General features: G+C 41.5%; 1 protein-coding gene across 1 annotated transcript in view; it reads right to left on the bottom strand.

Annotated features, from left to right (window-relative positions):
• Positions 1 to 23312, bottom strand: part of MLXIP (MLX interacting protein) — a 45398-nt gene that overhangs the window by 4139 nt on the left and 17947 nt on the right. Inside the window, 16 exon segments of the mRNA XM_084297338.1 lie at positions 2 to 91; positions 743 to 872; positions 3209 to 3332; positions 4399 to 4526; positions 6330 to 6431; positions 8307 to 8431; positions 9241 to 9427; positions 10119 to 10240; positions 12482 to 13145; positions 13299 to 13390; positions 14269 to 14358; positions 14940 to 15111; positions 16373 to 16414; positions 16686 to 16775; positions 18097 to 18182; positions 18542 to 18648. Of these exon segments, the coding sequence (XP_084153464.1) occupies positions 2 to 91; positions 743 to 872; positions 3209 to 3332; positions 4399 to 4526; positions 6330 to 6431; positions 8307 to 8431; positions 9241 to 9427; positions 10119 to 10240; positions 12482 to 13145; positions 13299 to 13390; positions 14269 to 14358; positions 14940 to 15111; positions 16373 to 16414; positions 16686 to 16775; positions 18097 to 18182; positions 18542 to 18648 (2351 nt within the window).

Below are 23312 nucleotides of genomic sequence, written 5' to 3'. Positions count from 1 at the left end.
CTAACTGCCTCTGTGGCTTGCTCTGGCAGGCGCGATGGATCTGACAGAATTGAGGTGCTTGTACTTAGATGCCGAAGGCTGCTCAGCACCACTGTGAAGAAAAGTCAGGAAAGTATCAAAAAAGCCATTAGACTAACTGCAAACAAATCCATGCAGAACAGCGTACAGGTACTGCAATTGTTATGAATTATGGTAGATTTTTCTGCAAAACATGTACCTGCACTTACAGCAACAGCAAGAAACAGAGATGCGTAAGAACTGTGCCCAGAAAACAACAACAACAGAGATCTACCTATTTCTTCTACTAAAAAGAGCACTTCTCAGCAACTACAATTGTAAACATAAATATTTGCTGAATTCTAAGTGGTAAAGGGTCAAGCAATCATGCTAAAACAGAAGGTCATTTCAATGGGGAATGCAAACTTCAGAAGTCTCTTCCGTCATAACGAGACAAATCACACTGCTAAAATATTCCACTCTTTAACTAGAGTGGAATATTTAAAATTTAAATGCTGCTTGAGACCGTTTAAATTCTAGAATCTATATTAAACAATTAATTTTTTTCTGTTCAGTGTTAAGCATGCAACCAAGCAGCCAAAAGACCTTCTTATTTTTCCACTGAGACAGTAAGAAGGGATTAAAAAATCATATTCAACATCTGTCCTACTCTTTTAAGAAATGTTACTGTATATGGTCTCACTTACTGTGATCTCAAATTACTGCTTGATAGAACTTCACTTACTTGGCCTCAGAACAGGGAGAGAACAGTGCTGATCCAGCCACGCTATTGCAGTTTGATTCAGATCCTTAAAGCTTTTTGTGGAAACCATCCCATTGAAGGACTCAAACAATGGCTTAATAATAATGCTGAACTGCAAATCATCAAATGTTAAGGGAGATAACAAAGGAGGACTTCAAAACATTCTAAAGGAAAAAATAATAGAGCTCAATGTCCAGAGAAAACAAACGATTTTTAGACTACAACATTTCAAAGATTTTTTTTTTTAATTATTATTATATATTTTTAAGATCTGTGACACTAGGACAAAGGAAAAAATTGAAGCTCAGTTCACATTTCACCAATACTGATTACTTTTTGTAAAATTCCTGTATGACTGACTTGATCTCCCACAAACAATCTGCACTGTTCTGAGTGCATGAGCATTGAAAACGAGGTACATGCAGTTTGTACTATTTCTTTGTTGCCACCTTTTTCACGTAACACTGATGCTTTTATAGCAAAAGAACATAGAAGCGTTAAGGTGAACAAGCTCTTTGCTACTGCAGCTAAACAAAGACTTCAAGAGTCTTTCAGATGAGCTTTCCTAGAGCAGTCACCATACCTGAACTCAGAACAGCTTGCTCTAACACTGCCATGGTAACTCAGCAAGCAAATGTACCTGTAAGTTGGAGTCTATTTTAGAAGCTGGCTGTATGACAAAACTCATCTGAAGGCTCAAAATCTGTGGTTTTACCACGTCAGCCCAGATGGGATTTTCTGACTACAGTCAGCAGCCTGTGAGAACGAGGCCCAAATCAATCTCAGGGTTGTGATACACCCCTATCTTTCTCACTATTGCTAACAATCAAGATAGGTCTAACAATTACCTGGAATACTCTAGGGGGTTTGCATGTGGTTATGGACTTTTACAGAGTGACTGGGTATCCTTTTGTTGATATTCTACTATTCAGAAATATTCTGTCCCTGGGTTATCTCCAGTAGCCGAAGACCAGATTACTCACTTCCCTCTCATATGCAACAGAAACGGTGATATTCTCATATTTGTAATGAAACTGCCCTTCCCTCTCTTACAGTCATTTCATGAGGAGGAAGTTTTTTTAAAAAAATATTAATAGCACTCACCCCTGGACCTTGTCAGCTTTTACTGCAAGACCTCCTGAAATAAGCCAGCAGGTGTTAAGCAATCTATCCAGTTATGAGAAAACCGTTTCCTCACAATTCCATCCTGACTTGCAAAGGGAAGTTGGGAAGTTGGTAGGCTTTGCCTACCAACCTTTTCTTTTACCAACTACAACAGCCTTTGTCTTTCTCTAGATACCACAGACCCAGCTACCTAAAACTGCACCTTCATCCCAGATAACCTCTGCCACTTTCTACAAGCCTCTCACTCCAAATTCTGGAGCAGCACAAATTCACTTGACAAAGGTGTGGGAGGTTGTATTTCACCATCCATTTTCATTGTTACATTAATAATCTGATTCTTCAATCAAGTGAATTTTAATAACTCATTTGAAACTGTTCCAGAGTTAATAGTTCTACAGTTGCATCAGCGACTGCATGAGATCTTGTTGAGAACTGGTTCCTAAAAGGATGCTAAAAGGATGAGTCTGGCTTTCTAGGACTAAGATAAACCAGGAAGCACCAAAGGAAGCATTTTTACATACTAAAGTATTAAAAACGCTGTACTTCATGCAGACACCAGCATGGATGTATCTACTCTGATAATCAGGGGAGATAACCAGCGGAGTACAAGCACATGAAATACGTGCACATAAAAAGGTACAAAGCTTTAATAGGAAGGGGGAAAGTTAACACTTCTGCTCATTAATAATTGCACTTCTGCTTTGCTATTTACTAACATCCCCTAACTGATTCAGGCTAATCATATTTGATCCAAGCTAGCAAACTTGGATTAGCTAACCTGGTTCCATTCCCAGCTTGTCTCTCTCCATCTCCTGCATTATCACTCATTTGTAAGCACAGCTGCTAGCATTTGAGGAGCAAAGAGAAACTAAGTTGATTTGTCGTAATGAAAAAAAAAATTGAAAAAAAGGAGAAACATACAAGTTTTCAAAATTGCCTTTACAGCAGTTTCAGTAATTGTCTACAATAATCTTATTTTTTGAAAATCTTTGTCATTCTCTGTAGTCCTTTGCAAAAAGTGAACAAGAGCTGGAGTTAGAGAAACAGTTCGTTACACATTTCTTGTGGTATAATAACTGAGCAAGAAAACTTTACCTTTCTACTGCATTTCTTCCAAGTTACTTCCCATACTTTAAGGTGAGCAAATTCTACCTCATAACAGTCTATAAGGCAAGAATTCGTATCCATATATAGATGCAAATGACAACTCTGGACATGCATTACTTAACTTGGCTTAAAGTCATAGCATCAGAATTCAGAGTTTCTGGCTCTAAACACATTAGCACCAAACCTCAGGTCCAGCAGGTTAAGGTGAAAGGATACAATCCAGAACTTCCAGTTCTGGAGGGTCCTGTTCCTCACGTATTCATCAAACATCCTCCTCATGCGGTCAAACCTTTGCCGTGCTATTGGCACCCCAGTAGCAGGGAGCTGCTGTTGGCAAGAACTGAAAAGAAGATGCTCTGAGGTCAGAATCCCCACCAGGAAGGGCACATTCCTCTTCCAGGCTAAATTATAGCATGAAAAATATGTGCAACCCCAGCATCTCAGACTGAGGTGGCTTCTCTGTGCGTGACCCCCCCACATTGAGTTTGTTATGGCCAGGAATACATACTGTTTTCAAATCAATTGTGTCTATTTTCATGCAGCAAAGCAATTTTTCAAGCTGCTACATCTTATTACAAGCAACACAACTGAGAACAGAGGATAACATAGAACAAAGTAGTTTTTGGCATCCACTTAGAAAAAGGCACGTTAGGAGTCAAGTTAAAATTTACAGACTTACTCCTGAGCGGTGTTAGAGAAGAAAATGTTACAAAGATTCTTAAGAAACAGATCAATTTAAAATAAAACCAAACAGATGTTATCATATCTTCAAAAAAGAAAGAACCAAAAAAAAAAGAAAAAGATTTTGATTTGCTGATAATTCTAACATAATGCCTAAGCCTAACACTTCTGTGGATGGAAGAAAAAACACTGGGGTTCTCAACATGCTTTGCAATAGCACATAACTATCGTAAACCCACAGAGGAAACTGAGGCACCAGGAAGGTGAAGTGACTTATCAGAGTTATGTTCAGTCAGTGGCAAGCTCCTTGAGTCCAAATCCTATGCACTCAATCACACTGCTTCCAGGAAAAATTGACTGAATTTGGAAAGAAAACTGCAGCAAAGCCATCATGAAGAGTAGGAGTGTTTCATCACCCAGTGAGCCTAGCTTTAAAAACAACCATCACTGGCTTCTCAGATTTATTCTAACTGATCTAATGCATCTTTTCTGGTGACACCACTGTTGAGCGTTCATGCTCAGAGCTTGCCGAAAATCCACACGATTTGCTACCAATGCCCATCCCACAACGACTTTGCTTTTTGTTTGGAAGTTGGTAGCATCTCTACTGATGTTCAATACCCATCTGTTGTTTGGCATGACACCTGAGGCAAACATCCCCTGCTGTTAGCCAAAGCAACATTCAAGCTGCTCTGCTTCATTACAGAAATCTCCCAAAATCTCACATGATGGCAGCGTTTAGCTCCTCGATTTCTTCCCGAAGGCGCCTGGTTTCCTCTTGCATCTGTGTTCTTTCCTGCTGTAGTTTAGCGATATATTCTACTGTTTTCTGGAGAGTGATTGCATGGCTGATCTAGACCAAACACAAACATAGAGCTCACTTTCTGGAACAAAGCTAGACGGATGAAGAGTTTGCCCCTTATCTGTGGTAAAACCCAGAAAAGCACTTCAGCACCTTTTAAGTTTCCTTCATCCTGCCAAAGCACACATAGGCAGACAGAAACACTTAAGATATTACTGAACTCTTCGTTTTTCTGACTCCCATTTGCACACTAATACAGAGAAATATGATTGCAGTGGTTGTTTTATTCCCCAAGTTACATTTTTGCTATTTTGTTGAAAGTCATAATTTTAAGTGTTTTATTTCTTTGTCTATCCTCTTAAAAACGTTTACAATTCTTACTTGGGGTACTGAAGGATGTGCTGCACCTGTTGATACATTATTGTGCTGTTAGAAGCATTGTTCCTGCACTGACAACTTAGGTTATTTAGTTTGGGAAGCCTGAAGTTATTAAACCAGAAGGTAATGTGCTCTAGCTATCACCAAAGGAGACAGAAACAACGTCATTGATCTCTTTTAAAATAAACTTCCAGTTTTGAGGAAACAATTAAAAATCTGTACTTGAGAAATAAAATAAACAGACATTTCACTAACGCCAAGTTTTCAAAAATGACTACCTTTCAAATAGGCTATTCAAAACAGGTAGTGAAATTCTGACAATTTATATCCTAAATATAAAAATTGGGTAAACAAATCAACATGGTATCAATAACCTTTCTTATTTTCTATGTTTCAAAGGGTCGTGATATTTAAAGGACATTTAGAATGTTCTTGTGCAGACAAACCTGTGTTTTACTGATTTTGGTTTCATTTTATGAACTAAATTAATGAGCTTAGCCAGAAAATTTTCTTAATCTCTACAAAGACATTTGACAATGAGAAGGGATTTTCTTTCCTCTGTAAATCTATACACAAAAGACAAGTGACAGGAGAAAAAAATGACAATATTTAAAAGGCTAAGGGCACACGGCCAAATTCTTAAAAGGAGCTAGGTGAGGAGTCCCAGAGGGGGTTTCAAATCATCTGAAGCAGCCAGGCTTGTACCCCCAGTCAGGAAGTACAGATCTCTCACGTGTGGGAAGTTTTAGAAATTTCACTGCACATTTTGGACATGTTTCAACAGTATTTGCAGATGCACAACATTGTTTTACCATGCTCTTAGCTGACTAAATGCAGCACAGATGTGGTTAGCACAGCACAAAGCCTGTGCTAACAAACTGTGCTCAGAATTGTGCGTATTAGCTCAGGCCAAATGTCTAGGTCTCTTTTGCCATGCCCAGCAGAACACCAACAGCATCTACCTGGCCTTTGGCTGGCTCATTATTCAGGCAGAAAAAGCTCACAGCACTGACTGGTCATAGCTTTTCAAGTCCAGCTCTGGGGACTACAGGCTGTCCAAAATAGGTATAAAATGCCAGCATGTCAGAAGAAAAGGTGACCTAGCAGTAAATGCAGTCATCTTACACTGCACTCATGACAAAAGCTTAATTACTGGGGTGCTAGGAGCAAGGATTGCAAAGAGCAGTTTTACTTTTTTTTTCTCTGTAGAGCTTTAAAGCTGCAGCATCTCATCAGACAAGATTTGATCAACATCTGAAGCTGCATCAGAAGAACAACGCCTAAAAGACAAAGGGCTTTCACACATTGACTATAAGCCACAAATTTATCACCCATCCCTTTCCAAGTCCCTCAGTTCAGGTATCTTCACTGATTGACTGGCACACTCAGTCAACAGCAGAGAGATCCATTAACTCTTTTCAGAATGGCTCTTACTGAAGCTTTGTATGAAATGAGTAGTGCTGCCAAGTTACTTACCGACTTGGAGCTGGCCGAAACCAAGCTGTTCAGTGTACTGAAACCAATCCTGATATTGAACCTTCGCTTTTGTTCTGATGAAATACGCTTCATTCTTTGCATCTGTGTAAATAAAATTACGCTGTTTTCCTTTATTATTCTACTGCTATGATTATTTCTGCTATTCACATTCAGCATCACTTTTGTTGACTTATGGCATTTATAGTCTTTCCAGTCCAAGTTATATTACTATAAACTTGCAAAAAATGTAAGTGATTAAAAAGCGTTCAGAATATGAAATTCAAATCCAAACCCTGTACAGTTTCTTTCAAAATAAGAATTCCTATTTAATACTCTTAAACACACTTTTTCTGAAGTCAAATTTTTGCTTTGGGTACATGTAACCTTGTTGAAGTCTTAAAGTTTAAAACAATCCACATAATTTTTACCTAATACATACAGAATGTCTACTAATATTAACAAGTAGCCCTATAAAAAAAATAAGAAGAATTATTAATTCTGGCCTACTCTGAGGATAAAGCCTTTGTTAGGAATGAACCTTCTCCTTTGTAGCATTAAAAAGTTTGGAGCTATTTCCACCAACATCTTTTGGAAAAACTAAAGCATTTGCAATTTTAGAATGCGTTATCTTCAGAGCTAAGCTTTCCAAGGGTAGCTCACCATCACCCCAATTTACACTGAAGGAAAACAATGCAACAAAGCAGTTAAGTCACTGCCCAAACCCACAGAAAATGAAAGATCAGGAGCAGAACTGAGATTTCCCACGCCCTCCACATTTTGCCAAGCAGAAAAAACAATGTTACTGAGCAACACAGGACTGTTCAGTCTAACAGTGCACAGCAGCAAGGAGTGTACATTTAGAGACAAGAAAACATCACTTCCCCAACTTACAGAAGAGTTACTGACATTACACATGCCAGGAATTGAAAACTGAAATGCACGTGAGTTCAAAGGGCTATAAAGCCTTTTCATTGGGGTGCCCTCACTTTTAAGAGCACTGCTCCATCTAGTGGCCCCTTTCCTACCGTTGACCAGTCCTAGTTCGTTCCTTTTTAAACTTACTCTGTATCACGGAGTGCAACTACTGATCATGAGCATTTATGCTAAGCAAAGAACTGCAAACCATTATGAGTAACTTTCAGCATGCAGTAGTTCTGATTCTCCTTGGCAAAAAAATGAGAATTGAGGGCAATCACAGGCTGCAAGAGTTTAAACTTACCTTTTTGCCCTGTGAGTACTCAAGCTGAGATCAACTCATAAGGTATACAAAAAGAAGCCAAAATGGGTCAGGCACTTGCAAAATGCTTAAGTAATGCTCCCTGTCACCACAAAATGGATGGCAGAGTTAGAGTTGATTTTCCTGTATTGGTTGTTTTTTGTGGAGAAGTTTCTCATACTACCAAAGAACATATTCTGACAAGGTCAGCTTGTGATGATGTAGAGCCTGCTTTCACTTGCCATCTCCAAACTCTTATCCCAGTAACTCCTGAAGTGTTTTACAGATATAACTCGTAGAGTCTTTGACGCTGTTTCTTTATAGAGCAGCAGAGCATCACTGGAGATATGCGAGTTAACCCAGCAGGTTGAGAACTTCCCCCTCCAGCAATGGCCAAAACCTTGCAGACCTGGATAGCTCCAGCAGAACAATGGCAAAAAGCCACAGTTTAGAAAATTCAGCCTGAAACCTTTGACCAAGTAAACTGAGTCCTGCCATAAGACTCCTGTGAGCCACATCAGGAACTGCAAAAGGTACAGTTTAGCCTCTCCAGCAATACGTCTCTGAGGAGCTGAGCAGATTATTAGAGTTTGACATTTTAAATTGAACAGAGCAGGACAGATATAATGCAAGTTAAGCCCCAGGCACAAATACTTCACTGTTCCTGAAGCACAGCCTACTCTCACATCCATGCTCAGACATCAGGGGAGAAAAGTAGCTACAAAGGCAAAGAAAAGCACCTCAAAGGAACGGACACACACCTTAAATGCAGCCATCTGAGGGTCAGTGGCAGGTTTTCCTGAGCTGCTGTTCTGGGGAGACTGCGGACTGGGGCTCTGCTCAGAGGTGCACGGGGAAGCTTGGCCAGAATTCTGACAGTCTCGGCCTTCATAAAGGAAGACAGACAAGGCATGTTAACAAACAACATCCTGTAGCAAATATAACTGCTGAAAAGTTTCTATTCAGAACAAAACCAAAATGCAGTCGACAATTAAGTTATGTTCATTGATACAGCAACCACATGCTAGAAAATGTCAAGACTACTGGGGAAGTTTAGTATTCCACGGCACAACAGTAATGCATCCTGAATAATGAGCTATCATATTCCTTTCACATGCACACGTATTTAAGCAAAGGCATACTGAATGTATAGGATCTAATTCCACTGTGGTGCTGGACTCTCCCATCTGAGGCTCTAATGGCCTGGGACATGATGGTAATATTTAACAAGCCATTTACCATCAAAGCCAACGTAAGTGTCTAAAACTGGCCCAGATATCAACATGCATGCAAAAGGAATCTTTTTCACTTACCTACCATTAATAAGGTCTGTGTCTGAAATCCTCCAGTCAAAATTACAGTTAGGATACCGAACAATAAACCTATTCAGCACTTTCTACACAGACGCCTTTCAAATGGGCTTAATTAGTCCTTTGTGAATATGACAGCACATCCTTTTAGAAAGGAACCACTTACAAATCACAAAATGACAGCTTGTGGGAACACTGGACAGTAGTTTAAGAAAAAAAATTGCCAACAGTTGGATGCAGCTGAAGCTGGAGGGTAGAAGGGCCCAAAAAGTTTTCCTTCAAAAAGTATCCTGGGATCTTCAAGGCCAATTAACACCCTGCCTAACCGATGGAAACGTGCTTGAGTGTGTAGGTGAGAGAAAACGCTTAGAGCCTTCTAACTTACTAGGTGTAGGTGAAGGAACTTGTGAACTGCTACTGTGGGAAGGGATTTGCTCTCCTTTCACCAACCCATCCTGGACTACACTAGGAGAGAAGAGATGCGAGACTGTGGACTGGGTTTGTTGGCTACTTGGCGCTTGCTGTGCTGGACCAACCAGAATGTTACTACGGAACTCCGTCACCCCGGGAGCCTGGGAACAGCACAGGAACAGCAAAGAGAAAAGCAGAGAAAGAAAAAGGAAAAGAAAGCGGGAGAACATGAGGAGAAGGAAAAGAGAAAAAGAGAAGGGGGGAGAGAGGTTTGTTACCTTGCCTTTCACTAAAAGTAACAAATTAATACATGATTAACAATCTGATGACATGAAACAAGGGCTAATAATATGTAAAGAATTGGCAGGCACTGAAGTCAGACTTCTGGCAGGAAACCAGAATCTTTTCATAACTTAATGCAGTGTTACAACATGTCAACAGCACAAAATGCTAAAATCTATTTCCATCTTCTCGTATACAACATGTTGGAAAACTCATTCATATTCTCCAAGGCACACTTTCCAACTTGTAAATGGAAAGGTGAGCATCCTGGGTTCTTGCTAGCCTCTGCATGATTAATAGAGCACAAATCAACCCCACTAGTGATACAGCGTATGCATGCCTCCTTGTAATCTTGTTGTATGAGACAGGGGCTGTGAAGACTAGATAGCACTTCCAGGCCCATCACGTAGCTACAATAAAAATAAGTAAGCATAATGCTGATTGCACAAACACACACACTGGGTAACAGGTGAAATTTAACAGACTAGTTACCCTCCTGAGTGCAGTATGGCTAATGACCTGCAAACAACAGACCTAAAAAACCAAACATATTCATTTTGTTCTCCTTACTCTGGCAATTCCAGCTGGTGCAATTGCAACATTAGACTGAGACATGGCTGGCGTCAAAATCCCCTCTCTTTTTAAAGGTGCTGGAGTTACAATCACTGCTCTGGACTGTCCCTGAAAGGCAGCTGAAGAACACAATTTAGTTAGAATAGTTTACAAGACAAAAAAAAAAAAAAAAAAAAAAGTAGAGATTATTTTATATGAAATTACTTGGTATTGAACAGAGGGAATAGATTAATGGGCACCTATTTGGTACTACTTCATTGCCACACAAAGTGCCACCAATTTTCTGATAATCTCAATCCCCTGCTTCCAGTATACCAGATTAATCAATAATTTCTCAGGTTTCTAGCAACACTGTCGCTGTTTCAAGGTGTTTTTACACAGGTAGGTAGTAAATCTGGGAGGTGCAATGTGTCTTCATTCTGTTATAGCTGCCTTCACAGAAGAATGGTTCATTAAGACAAAGTTTTTGCACGCTTCTTGAGAAAACTCAGCTCAGATTTACTGAGTTTCCCTCTAGCCATTATTTGCTTTGGTTCATTTGCTTAGAACATTTATACTAAAGTGGTGACAGCAGAGTTTTTTCCCATATGAAACTGTGTGCCTGATAAGATAACCTGTGCTTATTTTTGAGTCATTATATCAAAAGACAGTAAACCACATACATCCCTTTCTAGAAAAGGTTACAATGCATTTCTCTTTGCATTCATGAGATGATTTGTTTGTCCTGTACACGTTAATGCCTCAGTTATAAGTACTGATGTTTACTCCATTGCCAAAAATAAAGCTCCAGTCTTTACAAAAATTTGACTTCTGAGCTTGTTGTCCCTGTGATTTAGGAGCACTGTGATCCCAGAACACATACCACTGCCAGAATTGAAACACGCCAATGGCTTTACATCTACGTGAGAAACAAAGCTGCTGGTTGTGACAGAATAAACTGATAAAGCACTGGGAAAGCGATACAAGGGGTGAGGAACAATCCAAGGAAGTATGCTAGGAGCAAAGGCTTTCTGACAGTGAATGCTGCCTGCAATGCTTTACAAGGTGAGTAATGTCTTGACTGCTAGAAGTACCTGGACTCATGCTTCATTACGCACCATAGACAGAAACGTTGCCAGGATCACCTGTACACAGTGACATGCTAGAATTAGATCCTTGGGCCTATTCTACTCCTGAACAGCAAACTTCTTGTAGGTAAACACAGTGCCAGGCCTTGAGAGACATACCTACTTCTTAATAAAGCGTATTTACTGCTACTCCTCCAGGCAGGGTTGTTCTTGGATTGCTGCTGCACATTTCAGATGGCTGAAGTCACTTGGCCCCCAGTCAGCACAAGGCTGAAAATAGCGTGCAATAATTCCAAGAAAAAGTTTACTGCTTGTCCTGCTCTAGCCTTGAGCTTTCCCACAAGAAAAACTCTCTCTTGCTCACACTTGCTATTTGCAGCCTGATGAAGTGCCAATATCACCAGTTCACACCCAACGTGGAACTCCCAGTGTGCCAGTTAGGCGTTCACACACTGAACTGAAAAAACACCGCTCCTGACAGTAACTCAAGAGTCTTCAGATTGCCTGAAGAAAAATCCCTGTTTGCCTGCCTGTTTTAACTCCTACCTCACTGGAATGATTGATTCTGCTCACCCTGGTCCTGCTAGGGGCACTGATGATCTGTGGACGAGAGGCACGCTCCCCCACTTCCATCTGGACCAGCGCTGGGGTCCACTTCAACAGCCGTTCCCTAGCCAACACCGCACTCTCAAAAGAAACTCTCAAAGACTCTAAGCTGAACCTCAGCACACACCCGAAGCGTTAGCAGTGTGCAAGGCAGCACCCTGCTATTAGAGTGTGATGATGCACAGGCAGACACAGCGACCTGTCCAGGCACCCAGTGGGTCAGTGGCAGGGACAGACCTGCCGTTCTCCATCCCGCACTGCCTCCCTGCCTCACTTCATTGAATATTCTGAAGGGGCAGAGCTAATCAGAACAGTACCAAACATCAAAACCAAGGTTTCAGGAAGTTAGGAGTACAGAGCTCTTAGTTAACCCACACAATGATGCACCTACACAGCTCAGCACAAATTTTGCAAGGGAGTCACAATCTTGGGGTTGAAAATCCCCTAGTGAACGACCCCCTTGGCAGGTCAACCTAGCACACACACAAGCAAACTGCTTCCAATCCTCACAGCAGTCCAGAGCACCCCATTGTACAGTGTAGTCACGTGCCAGTGGATTTGGAGGGCTCCTTAAACGCCCTCAGGAAGCTGCATTTTTACTTAAGTAAATCAAGAAAAACAAGAAGGTTTCTCCCTCCTGCTAGTCCCACTCAGAAAGGAAGAACATCACCCACCAGTGCTTCTCACCTGGGGTGATGAAGGCATTCTTTAACACTAAGGACACTGTTTCAGGCTTCGGAGCAGGCACTGTTTTTTGTGACTGTTTGGGCCTTGTCCCAGCGCTGGCCAGGGGAACGGCTTTGGGGAGTGCAAATGTCAGTTGGGACTGCAACTGGGGCCGGGGTTGCCCCTGCAGGACAGTAGTCTGGAAAGCCAGGTTACAAGGCACTCCTGCACCTGGCTGCTGCGTTGCCAGGACGAGGTTCTGGCTCTGGCTGAAGGTGGTGGCAGGGGCGTTGTGCGTCAACGTAGCTGAAGCCGTGTGGGTGATAACTGTAGATTCGCAGAGGCCAAACTTCTGGGTTTCTGGTGCAGCAAAAGCAGATGGTGGAGAGCTTAAGCTAGTATTCAGAGGCACTGCAGGCAACGGGGACTGGTGCTGTTGTGTCGCAGGTTGAAGCAGTGGCAAAGGTGTCTGAAACACCGGGACAAAAGTTTGTGGCCCGCTGAGAGAAGAGTCAGGAGCGAAGTCTGCTGGCTGGATGAAAGATCCCCCGCTTCTAATGCTGGAACACTGGTCAGTGCCAACATCAGGAATGCCAGGAGCAGGTACTGAGGAAGCAATCAGTCCATCACTGATGTTCCCAGATGGAAGTGTGTTGGGCAAGGAACCCGACGGCAGGACAGGAGACTGATAGAAAAGAGAAGTTTTACAGATTCAGGAGTGTCACATCTCAATCTCACCTGAACTCCTTCTGAGAAGGACGTGGCTCATGTCTGAAAGTATACACAGTGCATACATGTCTGAGATGAGGCTATTTTAAACACTAAGAATCTCCCTTACCTGGGAAGAATGGCTGCTGCTGTCCATTGTAGCTGAGCTGGCAGCAGACACAGAGGGGTAATAATTACTGGAACGACTGGGTGTGAATAAATCTGAAACACAAAAAGTCACCTCTTAATTTTCTATTTCTTGAATTCACGGTACACCGCTGTACCATGAAATACTACAATTCACAGGAATGGCATTATTATTTAGCAAACAATTAAACCATAGATGTTTTGCTTCATACAACTAAGTGAGCAATAAATTGTTGTCTTCCAGAAGAACTGATCTCTTCAGGGCAGACTTCATCACTTTTCATGCAAGCTGAGGACAATGCAAAAATCAATATATTGTTTAAGGTTCACCTATATGCAGAAAGCCAAGAGGTGATTCTCAATGCTCACAAAACTCAGTGATCTGATGCAGACTGAATGAAGGCCCAGCAAACAGATGTGACTTTTGACTTCCACGAAGGTCCATAACCATTAAAGTTGTCAACAGTAGTTTCATGTCATACATAATTCTTGAGGGTACCAGACCACGAGTCAAGGCAAACAAAGAAATGTCTCGAGTTTCTAACACGGGACTTAACATTTCATCCTTAAGAAGTGTTAAATGGCAAAACTTCAGCAATTCTGTGGGTTTCTCCTGTCCACACGTGACATTCTGTCTTTAATTACTCAATGTCTTAAGGTCTAAACATTATTCCTCTGAATGACAAATTAACAACCAGGTTCAAACCCTGGAATAAACAATCCTGAAACAACTCTTGAAGCCACAGAATTGAAGGACTGTAACAATAGCCTCCCTACATACACATCTGCCTGAAATAATGAAGACATACACCAGACGTTCTCCATCTTTCACATAAATGTCATTTTTTCTAACGAGAGTAGATATCCGCAACATTTAATCTTCTGTTAGACACAAGCTCATAAATCATTATGATTTTTAAAAAAAATTAATTGACTATATATCTGATTCTTACCTTGAAAAGGCTCAAAAGTATCCATGAAATCAATATTTGGCTGGAGAGGAATAAGCCCTGGTTGAATCATGTCAGCATTTCCTAAGTGTGCTGGGAAATTGAAAAGAAAGATCAGATTAGCTATGCATCACTTGCACAGTAACTCACACTTGGCTGGAACATCAACACACTCCACAGCCAGGCTCAACCATGTTGTTTACTGCTGCTGAAATCTGCTGAAATGAACTGAGCATCTGCACTTCTTCAGGACTACTGTTAGGAAACAAAACTTTCAGCTAGTACAAAGGAAGAGGTGAACCTCTCATGGCCCTCACCAGCAACTGGGAATGGACTAGCATGGACACCTCACAAGCTTCCTGCTCCCAAGCCCCTGCTGCGTGATACATGAACTTGCTGAGAATCACCACCTGAACCACCACAGCTCATAGCACAGTATTTTAAAATAAGCCATTATCCATTTAACTTTACTTCAGCTACACTCCTTGTAAAGCGCAGTGGCTCCATAGGATTCCATAACTTACAATCTACTCAACAGCTACATTCTCTGAGCTATTTTTATCTGTGTCAGCAAAGTAAGTCAAAATTTCTAAAGCAAGACTAAAAAAGCAGCAAAAACAGACTTCTAGAGATTCCCACTGCAAAAATCAACACAGCTAACAGCCAACACACACCTATCTCTCTGGGATTTGGCCAGGAAACCAAGTGATGTGAAGACAGTGTGGAAAACAGTGTGTCGGTGAACTCAGACATAAGCATATCAACATCCAAGAGGCTGCCTTCCTCCATAGGTACAGGGGTTTCTCTGCCATATCTTCTTTTTTGCCAGAGAACCACATCATCGTCCTGCCAAAGGAAAGGAAGACAAGTCAGGCTGCCTAAACGGTGCCAATGCAGTCAGGTGCAAACACTTAAGTGTATTATTTTTTTCCATTTTAAGAGAAACAACTCTCCTTTAGGAGATACACTCGAACAGATCAGTGGTACCTCTAATAAAACACATTCAGCTCATTGATTTGAGCAGAAAACTTCAATCGAATACCATGACACTCTGGGAGAGGTTTTTCCCCAAAAAACAGACGTCAACAATTAATGCATAAAACAAAACACCTGCAACAATGCTTTCTAGTTTCAGTAATTATATGTATATTTTTGCACTTATAGTTTAATGATTCTTTGGTTTGCATAAAGATTTTAAAATAACACACAGAGGAAAAATTCAGAGCAAACAACTCCTACCCTGAAGCCTACAAGAACCTCTGAAATGTAATTGATCTGACTTTGCAAAAGGTACTTTTGTAATCTTGTGGGCAATTTTAGGCTGTGAAAAATACAACATAATGTGACTTGGCTTACCCCTCCTTCACTACAGGCTGAGCTAAATTGTATTGCCTTCCATTTTGCTGCAGACTAAAAGCACTCAGGGTCAGGTTCTTGTGGCCGAGCCAGCATGCAGTACTAACTACACCAGCATAGCACGATGGTGCATTGGAGCTCATGGCCAAAACAGCTGAGAGTTTTGTGAAACTGGGACAGATCCAGATTCATGGTTAGTTCCAACAAGAAAACAAATCAGAACAATGCTTCTGATCATCAGTTTATATGCCCAAAGTAGAATTGATGGCTTCATGAAAATTTCTTTTTCATACTAAATGATGGCATTGTTGTTCCTCTAAACATCTTGCCTTTTTTAGGATCCCGGCACATTATTTGCCAATATTTTGACAGCAGGAGGATCTGCAACATGTAGTTCTCACATCGTCACATATCCACTTACACAAGTAAGGCAGTAGTGCCAGCTATGACTCAGTAACAAGATGAAATAATGTGCCAGCTCTCAAAGAAATCGATCTTTCTGCACACCCCAAGCTGCTTCTCATTTCTTCTGTCACAGCATTTTACATTCAACCTCTCCCCCATTCAATTTAAGCTTTTTAAGCTGTTCTTTATGATGCACCAACATTAAGGTGTCTAACCTTAATCAAGATTTAAGCAAGATGCTTGTCTTTAGATTTTAATCAATGCAAGCTAAGGTACGTTACAGCTTTGTTACTTACTGCAGCTTCTACAAGCATAAATGCTGCCACTTATCAGTGTTATCACCTACCCTGACCAAACTTGAAAGATCTTCATCTTTATGCTTCTGTAACTGCAAAAGGAGAACAAAAGAGATGTTAAAGTCAGAACAGGTCCTGTATATACCAGCAGAAAACCTGACCGCAGAACTTGAAATACCCTATCGTGCACAATTAGTCCCTGCACAATCGTTTTTAGTTAATTGGGACTATTCAGATGAGTGTGCCTGTATTTGCTTAACATCTATTTTAAGTATTTGTGCACGTTAGCAAAAGCGACATCAAAACTCAAAAAGCAACAACTATTGTTCAAGCAAGCTACTTTCACTGTGCAAACTAACAGACCCTTTTCTTGAAGTATGTTCTCCACTTGTGGTATTCCCTGATGACTATTTCAATTCTTCGTTTCCAGTACTTCCCTTCTGTTGCAATGGCCTGAGAACACAAACACATACCATGAATTACACGGAATCACATAATGGCTGAATGTCCAACAAGTATCCAAGCAAATATTCAGGCAGAAAAAATACAAAAGAAATCGTGCTAATTCTGTTTGAGCTCACGTATCAGCAGACCAGCTGTCCCAGAGTTCAGCTATCACAGATTAAATCTGACAGTACTAACTTCATCTTTCCCACAATAAACAAGATGATGTCGGACTGCACTGTCAGCATCTCCCACATTGGCTTAACTAAAACCAATACTTAAAAAAAAAAAAAAAAAGACAAAAAACCTTACAATGAATTTAATAAAATATAACATATAGAACAGTAACACCTTGTGCTCTGCAGAAAACAGGCAAAGAGAATTTCACAAGGTTGCCAGCACATACGTGCACATACACAAAAGCTGCTAAGAATGATACAAAGCCATAACATTTTCATGTCCTGCTCAGGGAGAATGTGACCTCACAGGTCCCAAACTAGTAGCAACAAAAGGATCAGAATGGTGCAGGCCTTTAATTCATTACAAATAGCTGTGTGTGATAAATTAGGGGCAGCAGACTAGTGAGAGCCTTAGCACAACCTTTCTGCATTCAACGGTCATCTTTCAACACAAACATCAAAACTTTTCTTTCTAAAATCTGAGACAGCTCCGCAAAGTCATCTGGAACTCCTTCCAGTAACAGTTGCCACACTGTCATTTCCTAGAAGGGTTTTGGCATTTATAAATTATTCTAGAGTTATGCAGTACAGAGAGCAACACACATTGCCACATCAAGGGCCTGGCTGGTTTTCGGGAAGGAGCCAGAGGGCAGCTCTATTTGCATTTTGTACAGAAGAGCAAAAATGAAAGTACACAAACTCACTCTTTTTGTGAAGTTAACCTTGACAGAGAAAAACAAACTGCTTGTTGTCTTGAAATCACACCTCATCGATTAAATAGACACAGAAAACTCTCAGGGGGTCACTTAGATTCAATTCTAAAAATAATCCTCACTGATTTCCCACTGACTTGGGCCATCTCCAGCCAGAGCAGTGGCTGTCAAAATCTTAACTATCCGAACTGCACTTCACTAAACTAGAACACAGACAGAGGTGACACAGATAACGAGTGTTCTTTTGGTAGCTCCTTGATCACATCAATATGATAAAATTAGAAACAGTGGTTCAACAGCACACCTTCTTTATCTTAACGGATCCTTCTAGATAAAGACAACAGAGCACAGAATTACTAAGCTGCTTTTTATCTAGTAGATTAGGAAATGCACTATAATCTCTAGAGCTTGTTAGTCTCTTCCTCAGGTTTCACATACCTCTGGCCGACGATGTTCATCTACCTCAACAGAGCCATCCAGTGGAGTCACGAAATGGCACACAGGATTCTTGCGCTTCTCCAGGTCTGAAAGAAAAGAGAAAATCTGAGTGCTCAACAGAAGTGGGCTCTGCTGGAAGCCCTCTCACCTCCAGGGCAAGATATGAAAAAAATAAAAATAAAAAATTGCCAGCATTTTTTCCAGAAAACCAACATGAAATGGGGAAATTTCAGGTTGTGCTCAACTGCTCAGTAGAGCCTCTGCATGGACATCTCTAGCAGAGCAGTGGTTCATGCACACTGCCATGACAGCCCTGCAGATATCCAAGCCTGTAGCAGATTTCTGAACCTTTTATTAGACAGTAATTTCACTTCTCTCTTGCTTTTTACATGGGTCTCTCAGAAAATATTTCGTAGCAAGTGACACAGCCCCGTTTGGTACTTACACTGCATGTACCATGCCCTCCAGATGGCGTTATTGAGACGGATTTTATCTCTCCACTGAAGTTTCAAGCCTTTAAAATTTTTCCATTTTGGTGACACCAGCTTCCCACTAAAACAAAACAGAAAGCAAAATCACTCTGATTTCATTTTTTTTTCCTTGCTGCTCCTATCGAGCAAAGTGTCCTCCTAAAATTGCCAAACTACCAACAGAAAGAGGTACAAGCAGCCACACTTGGCCAGTGACAACTTCTGCCACACTGTTCATGGCTTACACCAGACTGGAGTCCACTTTTCAAGACTTCTTCACATTCTTATCTGCCTGCTAACAACTGTCACAACAGGTCTTGCAAGCATTTCAGGATTACAACTCATTTCACTCAAATTTTTCTCCTTGCCAGTATCCCTCCCATCTTCTCAAGCGCCAGCCTGGGAGTTTCCCTTACCTGAGAACAAGAGTGCTCACAACTAAGCCCCAAACCTTGCAGGTTTGACTGCACTGTAGGTTTGCCTGGCTTGGATTTTGCCAAGGAGCTGGATGAAGTCAACACAAGTTCATTTCTGCAGTTCCATTTGATTTTCTAGGCTGGCAATACTGGAAAGGATGAACGAAACGCCAGTTTTGGCCAACGAAAATCCACCACCCAGCAATTGTACAATGCTAATAAATGCAAGTGGGCAAGCTGGGCACAGAGGATCACCAACAGACTCGAAATATTAACGTTTCTCCAAGGAAAGGGAAGGCTGAAAAGAAAAACAGCTTACGTATGAATAGTCTTTGGGGTGGAGGGGAGAAAAAGGAAGAAGCAACGTGGACTCCAGTAAACTCTATGAACACCAAGTACCCAGCCCTTAAACACAACTTTGTGAATCATCAATCCATGTTCCTGAGAGAGCAGCAGAAGTGGGAAATACTCATAATGTAGTAAATTTCAAGCCACAGGTTAAAGTATACATATCACCTCTCTCTCCAGGTTCCCTCTCTCATTTTTTGTGGTTTTATTCACACATCTTCCTACTTTGTCTCCCTCTGCTGTCTGTTTACCCTCACTACCACATAAGAGCACCAACAACACAAACTGCCATCAGTAGGACAACGCGAGCCAAGGCACAAGCTTTGTCTCGAAACATTGCAAACCAAGAGATTAAGGTCTTCTGTGGTGGAGGGTGCATGGACAAGCGACAGGAATAATGTCACCTCCAAACCTTGTCCTTTTGGAGGCCTCCAAGCACCTGGTCCACCAGCAGCGCAGTGCCAGCAGATGGATTTGAGGTGGCCTCCACTGGGGCACTGTGGATTTGCTCTCCCACAGCAGCTACACAAGTACTCACAGGGCAGGATTACTCTTCTCTTTTGTACGCACCGGGAAGCGGGTGTAGAGGCCGGCTACAAAGCGAGTCCTGCGCTCACCAGGGTCTGTGAGCTGTCCCCTCAGGGTGGGCACTTCCAGTCTACAGAGGGATCTCCACGCAATTTTATCTCCCTGTTGCTCAGCTGTTGAGGGTTCAGGGCAGACAGTGGATATTCATTCATTTTAGAACCCAGCCTAGATCATCTCATTCTGTTTTCAAGCTTTCTGCAAGCTTGTTGTGCCACTTTGTTAAATCCTCTCCCCATCTCCACCAGCCAACTCATCACCTTCACGGCACTGACCGCGCAGCCAGCACACACAAACTCACTGTACATCTTGGCTTGGCTTAGTGTTCCTTCTAAACCCAGATTAAACCCACGTCTTTTCCATTTCTCCATTGAACATTAACAGTTCAGAGCGAAGCTATTAACACTAACAAAATGCCCTCGTGCCTTTGACTAAGAAATCCGTCAACGTAATGCTCATCTCAACTGCTCCATGTGACTGGACAGTTTGCCAAAGCAACAAAACTAATAATCTTCAGAATAACAGCAAGAAATGCTTTTCTTGGAAGAGAAGTATATATATGTTTATATATCCCTGAAAGGAACTGTAATGATTTTTTTTTTGTATACTCCTTGCATCTTCAAGAAGGCAATTAGAACTGGAATTAAAACACAAATATTTTAAAACATTTTCTATTACATTCTTCCAAAATACTAAACAAAAAGTAGTGCATCAAAAGAAGGAAGTGATTAAGAACCTATTCTTAAAATAATTATTATTTTTAGTTCCCATGGGAGCAAAGCACAAGCCCAGCTTGAGGTCGTAAGTGAAACAACTTCAGCCTCAGTGAGAGAAATCAGCATGAAGCTGACAGCAATGTTTAGATACTGCTCCCAATTCCAAAGGCAATGGAAAGTCGATGACTTTGAACAGCTCGGGGACTGAGAGCAGAGCCTACCTGAAGCCAATCTCCAGATTTTAAAGAAAGAAAGCAGAGCAAACAACAAAACCAGCCACCAAGACCTGCCTCCTGCAGCTCCGGCACGAAGCGAGGAGCAGCTCGCTGACCAGCCCAGCAGCCACAAGGAACCTGCGAGCACCTGAACTCCACTCCTGAGATTCCGGCGAGCGCAGCTGTGTTCTAAAAGCAATGGAAAACCATTCAGACGCCACCAGATTTGCAGCAAGGTGCACCACCACCAAGTAATCCACACAGTAAAACCTACTTCTTTAGTCGCTTCTGATTCAACCTGCAGTTCCCTGGTTTTAGTCTACCTCAGAAATGGTCAAACCAGCAGAGTTTAGCACTGAATTTCAGCCTTTTTTTTTTTTTTTTTTTTTTTTCTGATAGAAGACAATAGGGAAGGCTTTGCCTTAAATACCAGTTTGAAAAAGCCCCTTCCTCCACCCAGAAAAAATCAAATGCATTCTCCACAGCATGACACGTGAATGGTGTTGACCAAGGAACTCCAGTTGGCAAGCTGTCCTGCGATTGTGCTGAATTAAATACTGTGCATGAGGTCTTTACAATACCGAGAGAGAAGAAAGGTACTGCACCATTTGTTGCTTAAGAATAAGGTAACAAACAGTAAGGCTGAATTATACACCCAGGGCTACACAGTGTGGGTATGACAGAGCTACAAATGGGACAGAGATTTTTTGTCACGCTGCTGTGTTCTGCATGTCAAAGCCTGATTCCCACCCTCTGCCACTTGGTTTGGTATGTAGGGACAAGGAAGAAAACCTCCTGCTACAGTTGCCTCTCCAGCTCAGCAGTTATTTTTTCTCCTGCCCGCACGTAGCACCTGGCCTAGATCTATCGTAGATGGAATTTAAACATAAACCTCCGAGCGCCGAGGTTCACATTCCACAGGCCTGACCCTGCTGCCCAAATATATATTCACAGCAGATACAGCACAGATACCTTGAAGCACAGCTATCAGTGACCTGCAGGAGTCCCTTCTCAAACAGGCCATATGGCTCTTGCGTACTGTAGTGCTAAGCAATTAATTATTTTGTTTTCACACCTGAATTTTGCAAATTCAATTGCAGGAACCAGCTCCAGAAGCGTGCTTTTTCTACTTAGTTAACAGATTCCCATTGTCTTTGTGCCAAAAGAGCCTTGTTAACTCCTGTCCTAAAACCCACTTCCTCTGCATTTTTCCCCAATTCCTTCCTGTCATGACCTTTCAGTATTTAAGGTAGACTCTAATTTTTCCTTTTACGGCAGGTGATAGTAGAGAGGCTTTTAATTTAAGCAATAATAAATAAATAAATAAAAAAAATAATCCAATTTGGTATTACAGTAGCTAATTAGATTAACTTCTCTAGCAACACAGAAAATAAACTTTTTGGCTTGTCCCCAGCATTTTTTTTCGGAAGGAATGGTTTCAGTTTGTTTTTTAATCTCCGAAGTGTTTTGTTGGGGAGCTGGGCCTGTCAGCTCAGCTCTCCAGGAGCCAAAACTAACAGTATTTCCCCAAACAATGGTTCATTCAGAGAATAAGATCATATGCATTGTGTGCTGGAGCAAGGAGGCAGGCAAGTGAAACAAAAACTTTCCTACATTGAGCAAGTCTGTAGGACTTGCAAGGAGGCCACACTTTCACATCTTACTATTTGTAGATACAAAGCTAATTCCAGCTGCTGCCCCAGGACACTAATCCCAGCCAGAGCTCATTTTAAAAGCAAGCATTAAGGCAGCTCATTTCCTTGAGGTTACCTAGTTCACCTTCCTCACCTGAGATCCTCCCGCAGTAGCAGAGTCCAGGCTGTGGAGGGATTTTACGTTGCCCACAGTCCACAAAAGGGAACTTTGTGCTAAAGTTACATCAAATGTTCTGAAACAACCAAACTCTCCCATTGTTTGGTTCTTCTCCTTTTAAAAACAACACTTCAATCTTGAGGACAGAGATACTAAAAGGGACAAACTGCCTCTAAATACATGATGCTCAGGATAGAAGTGTTAAAAAATTAACCAAAGTCATCCACTGGCAAACTGGAACTGCAACACCTGCCCAGGACACATCATCTAGACTGATTTCACCCAGGAAGGCTGAGGCATGCACCTCCTGGAAAGGAACAGGAAAGTAGAAGATCAGTCACACTGCAGGAGCAAACATTCCTGACCCAACAAATGTACCATAACCGAAACGCTTTTTATTTAGCTTTAAAATCTATCATTTTAAGCTCAATTTGAAAGTTGAACATGATTTGCCCGGGATCTGGGCTCTTGCTGTGACAAAGACCACATCTGTGCTGGTGATGGAATATCTGCGCTGACAGCTTTTTACACCATCCTTACATCAGTCAAGGAAAAAAGTTTTGTGCTGTAGTTCTAGCCAAACCTAACAGGGCAATAGCTGCTACAGGAAGAGGAAGGTTGGTGGCCAGCCGGGAAAGATGACTGGAGAAATGT

Source organism: Netta rufina (genome assembly GCF_964035555.1).
Source record: "Netta rufina genome assembly, chromosome: 17".
In the NCBI taxonomy this organism is placed as follows: Eukaryota; Metazoa; Chordata; class Aves; order Anseriformes; family Anatidae; genus Netta; species Netta rufina.
This window is presented reverse-complemented; position numbering and strand designations above follow the sequence as displayed.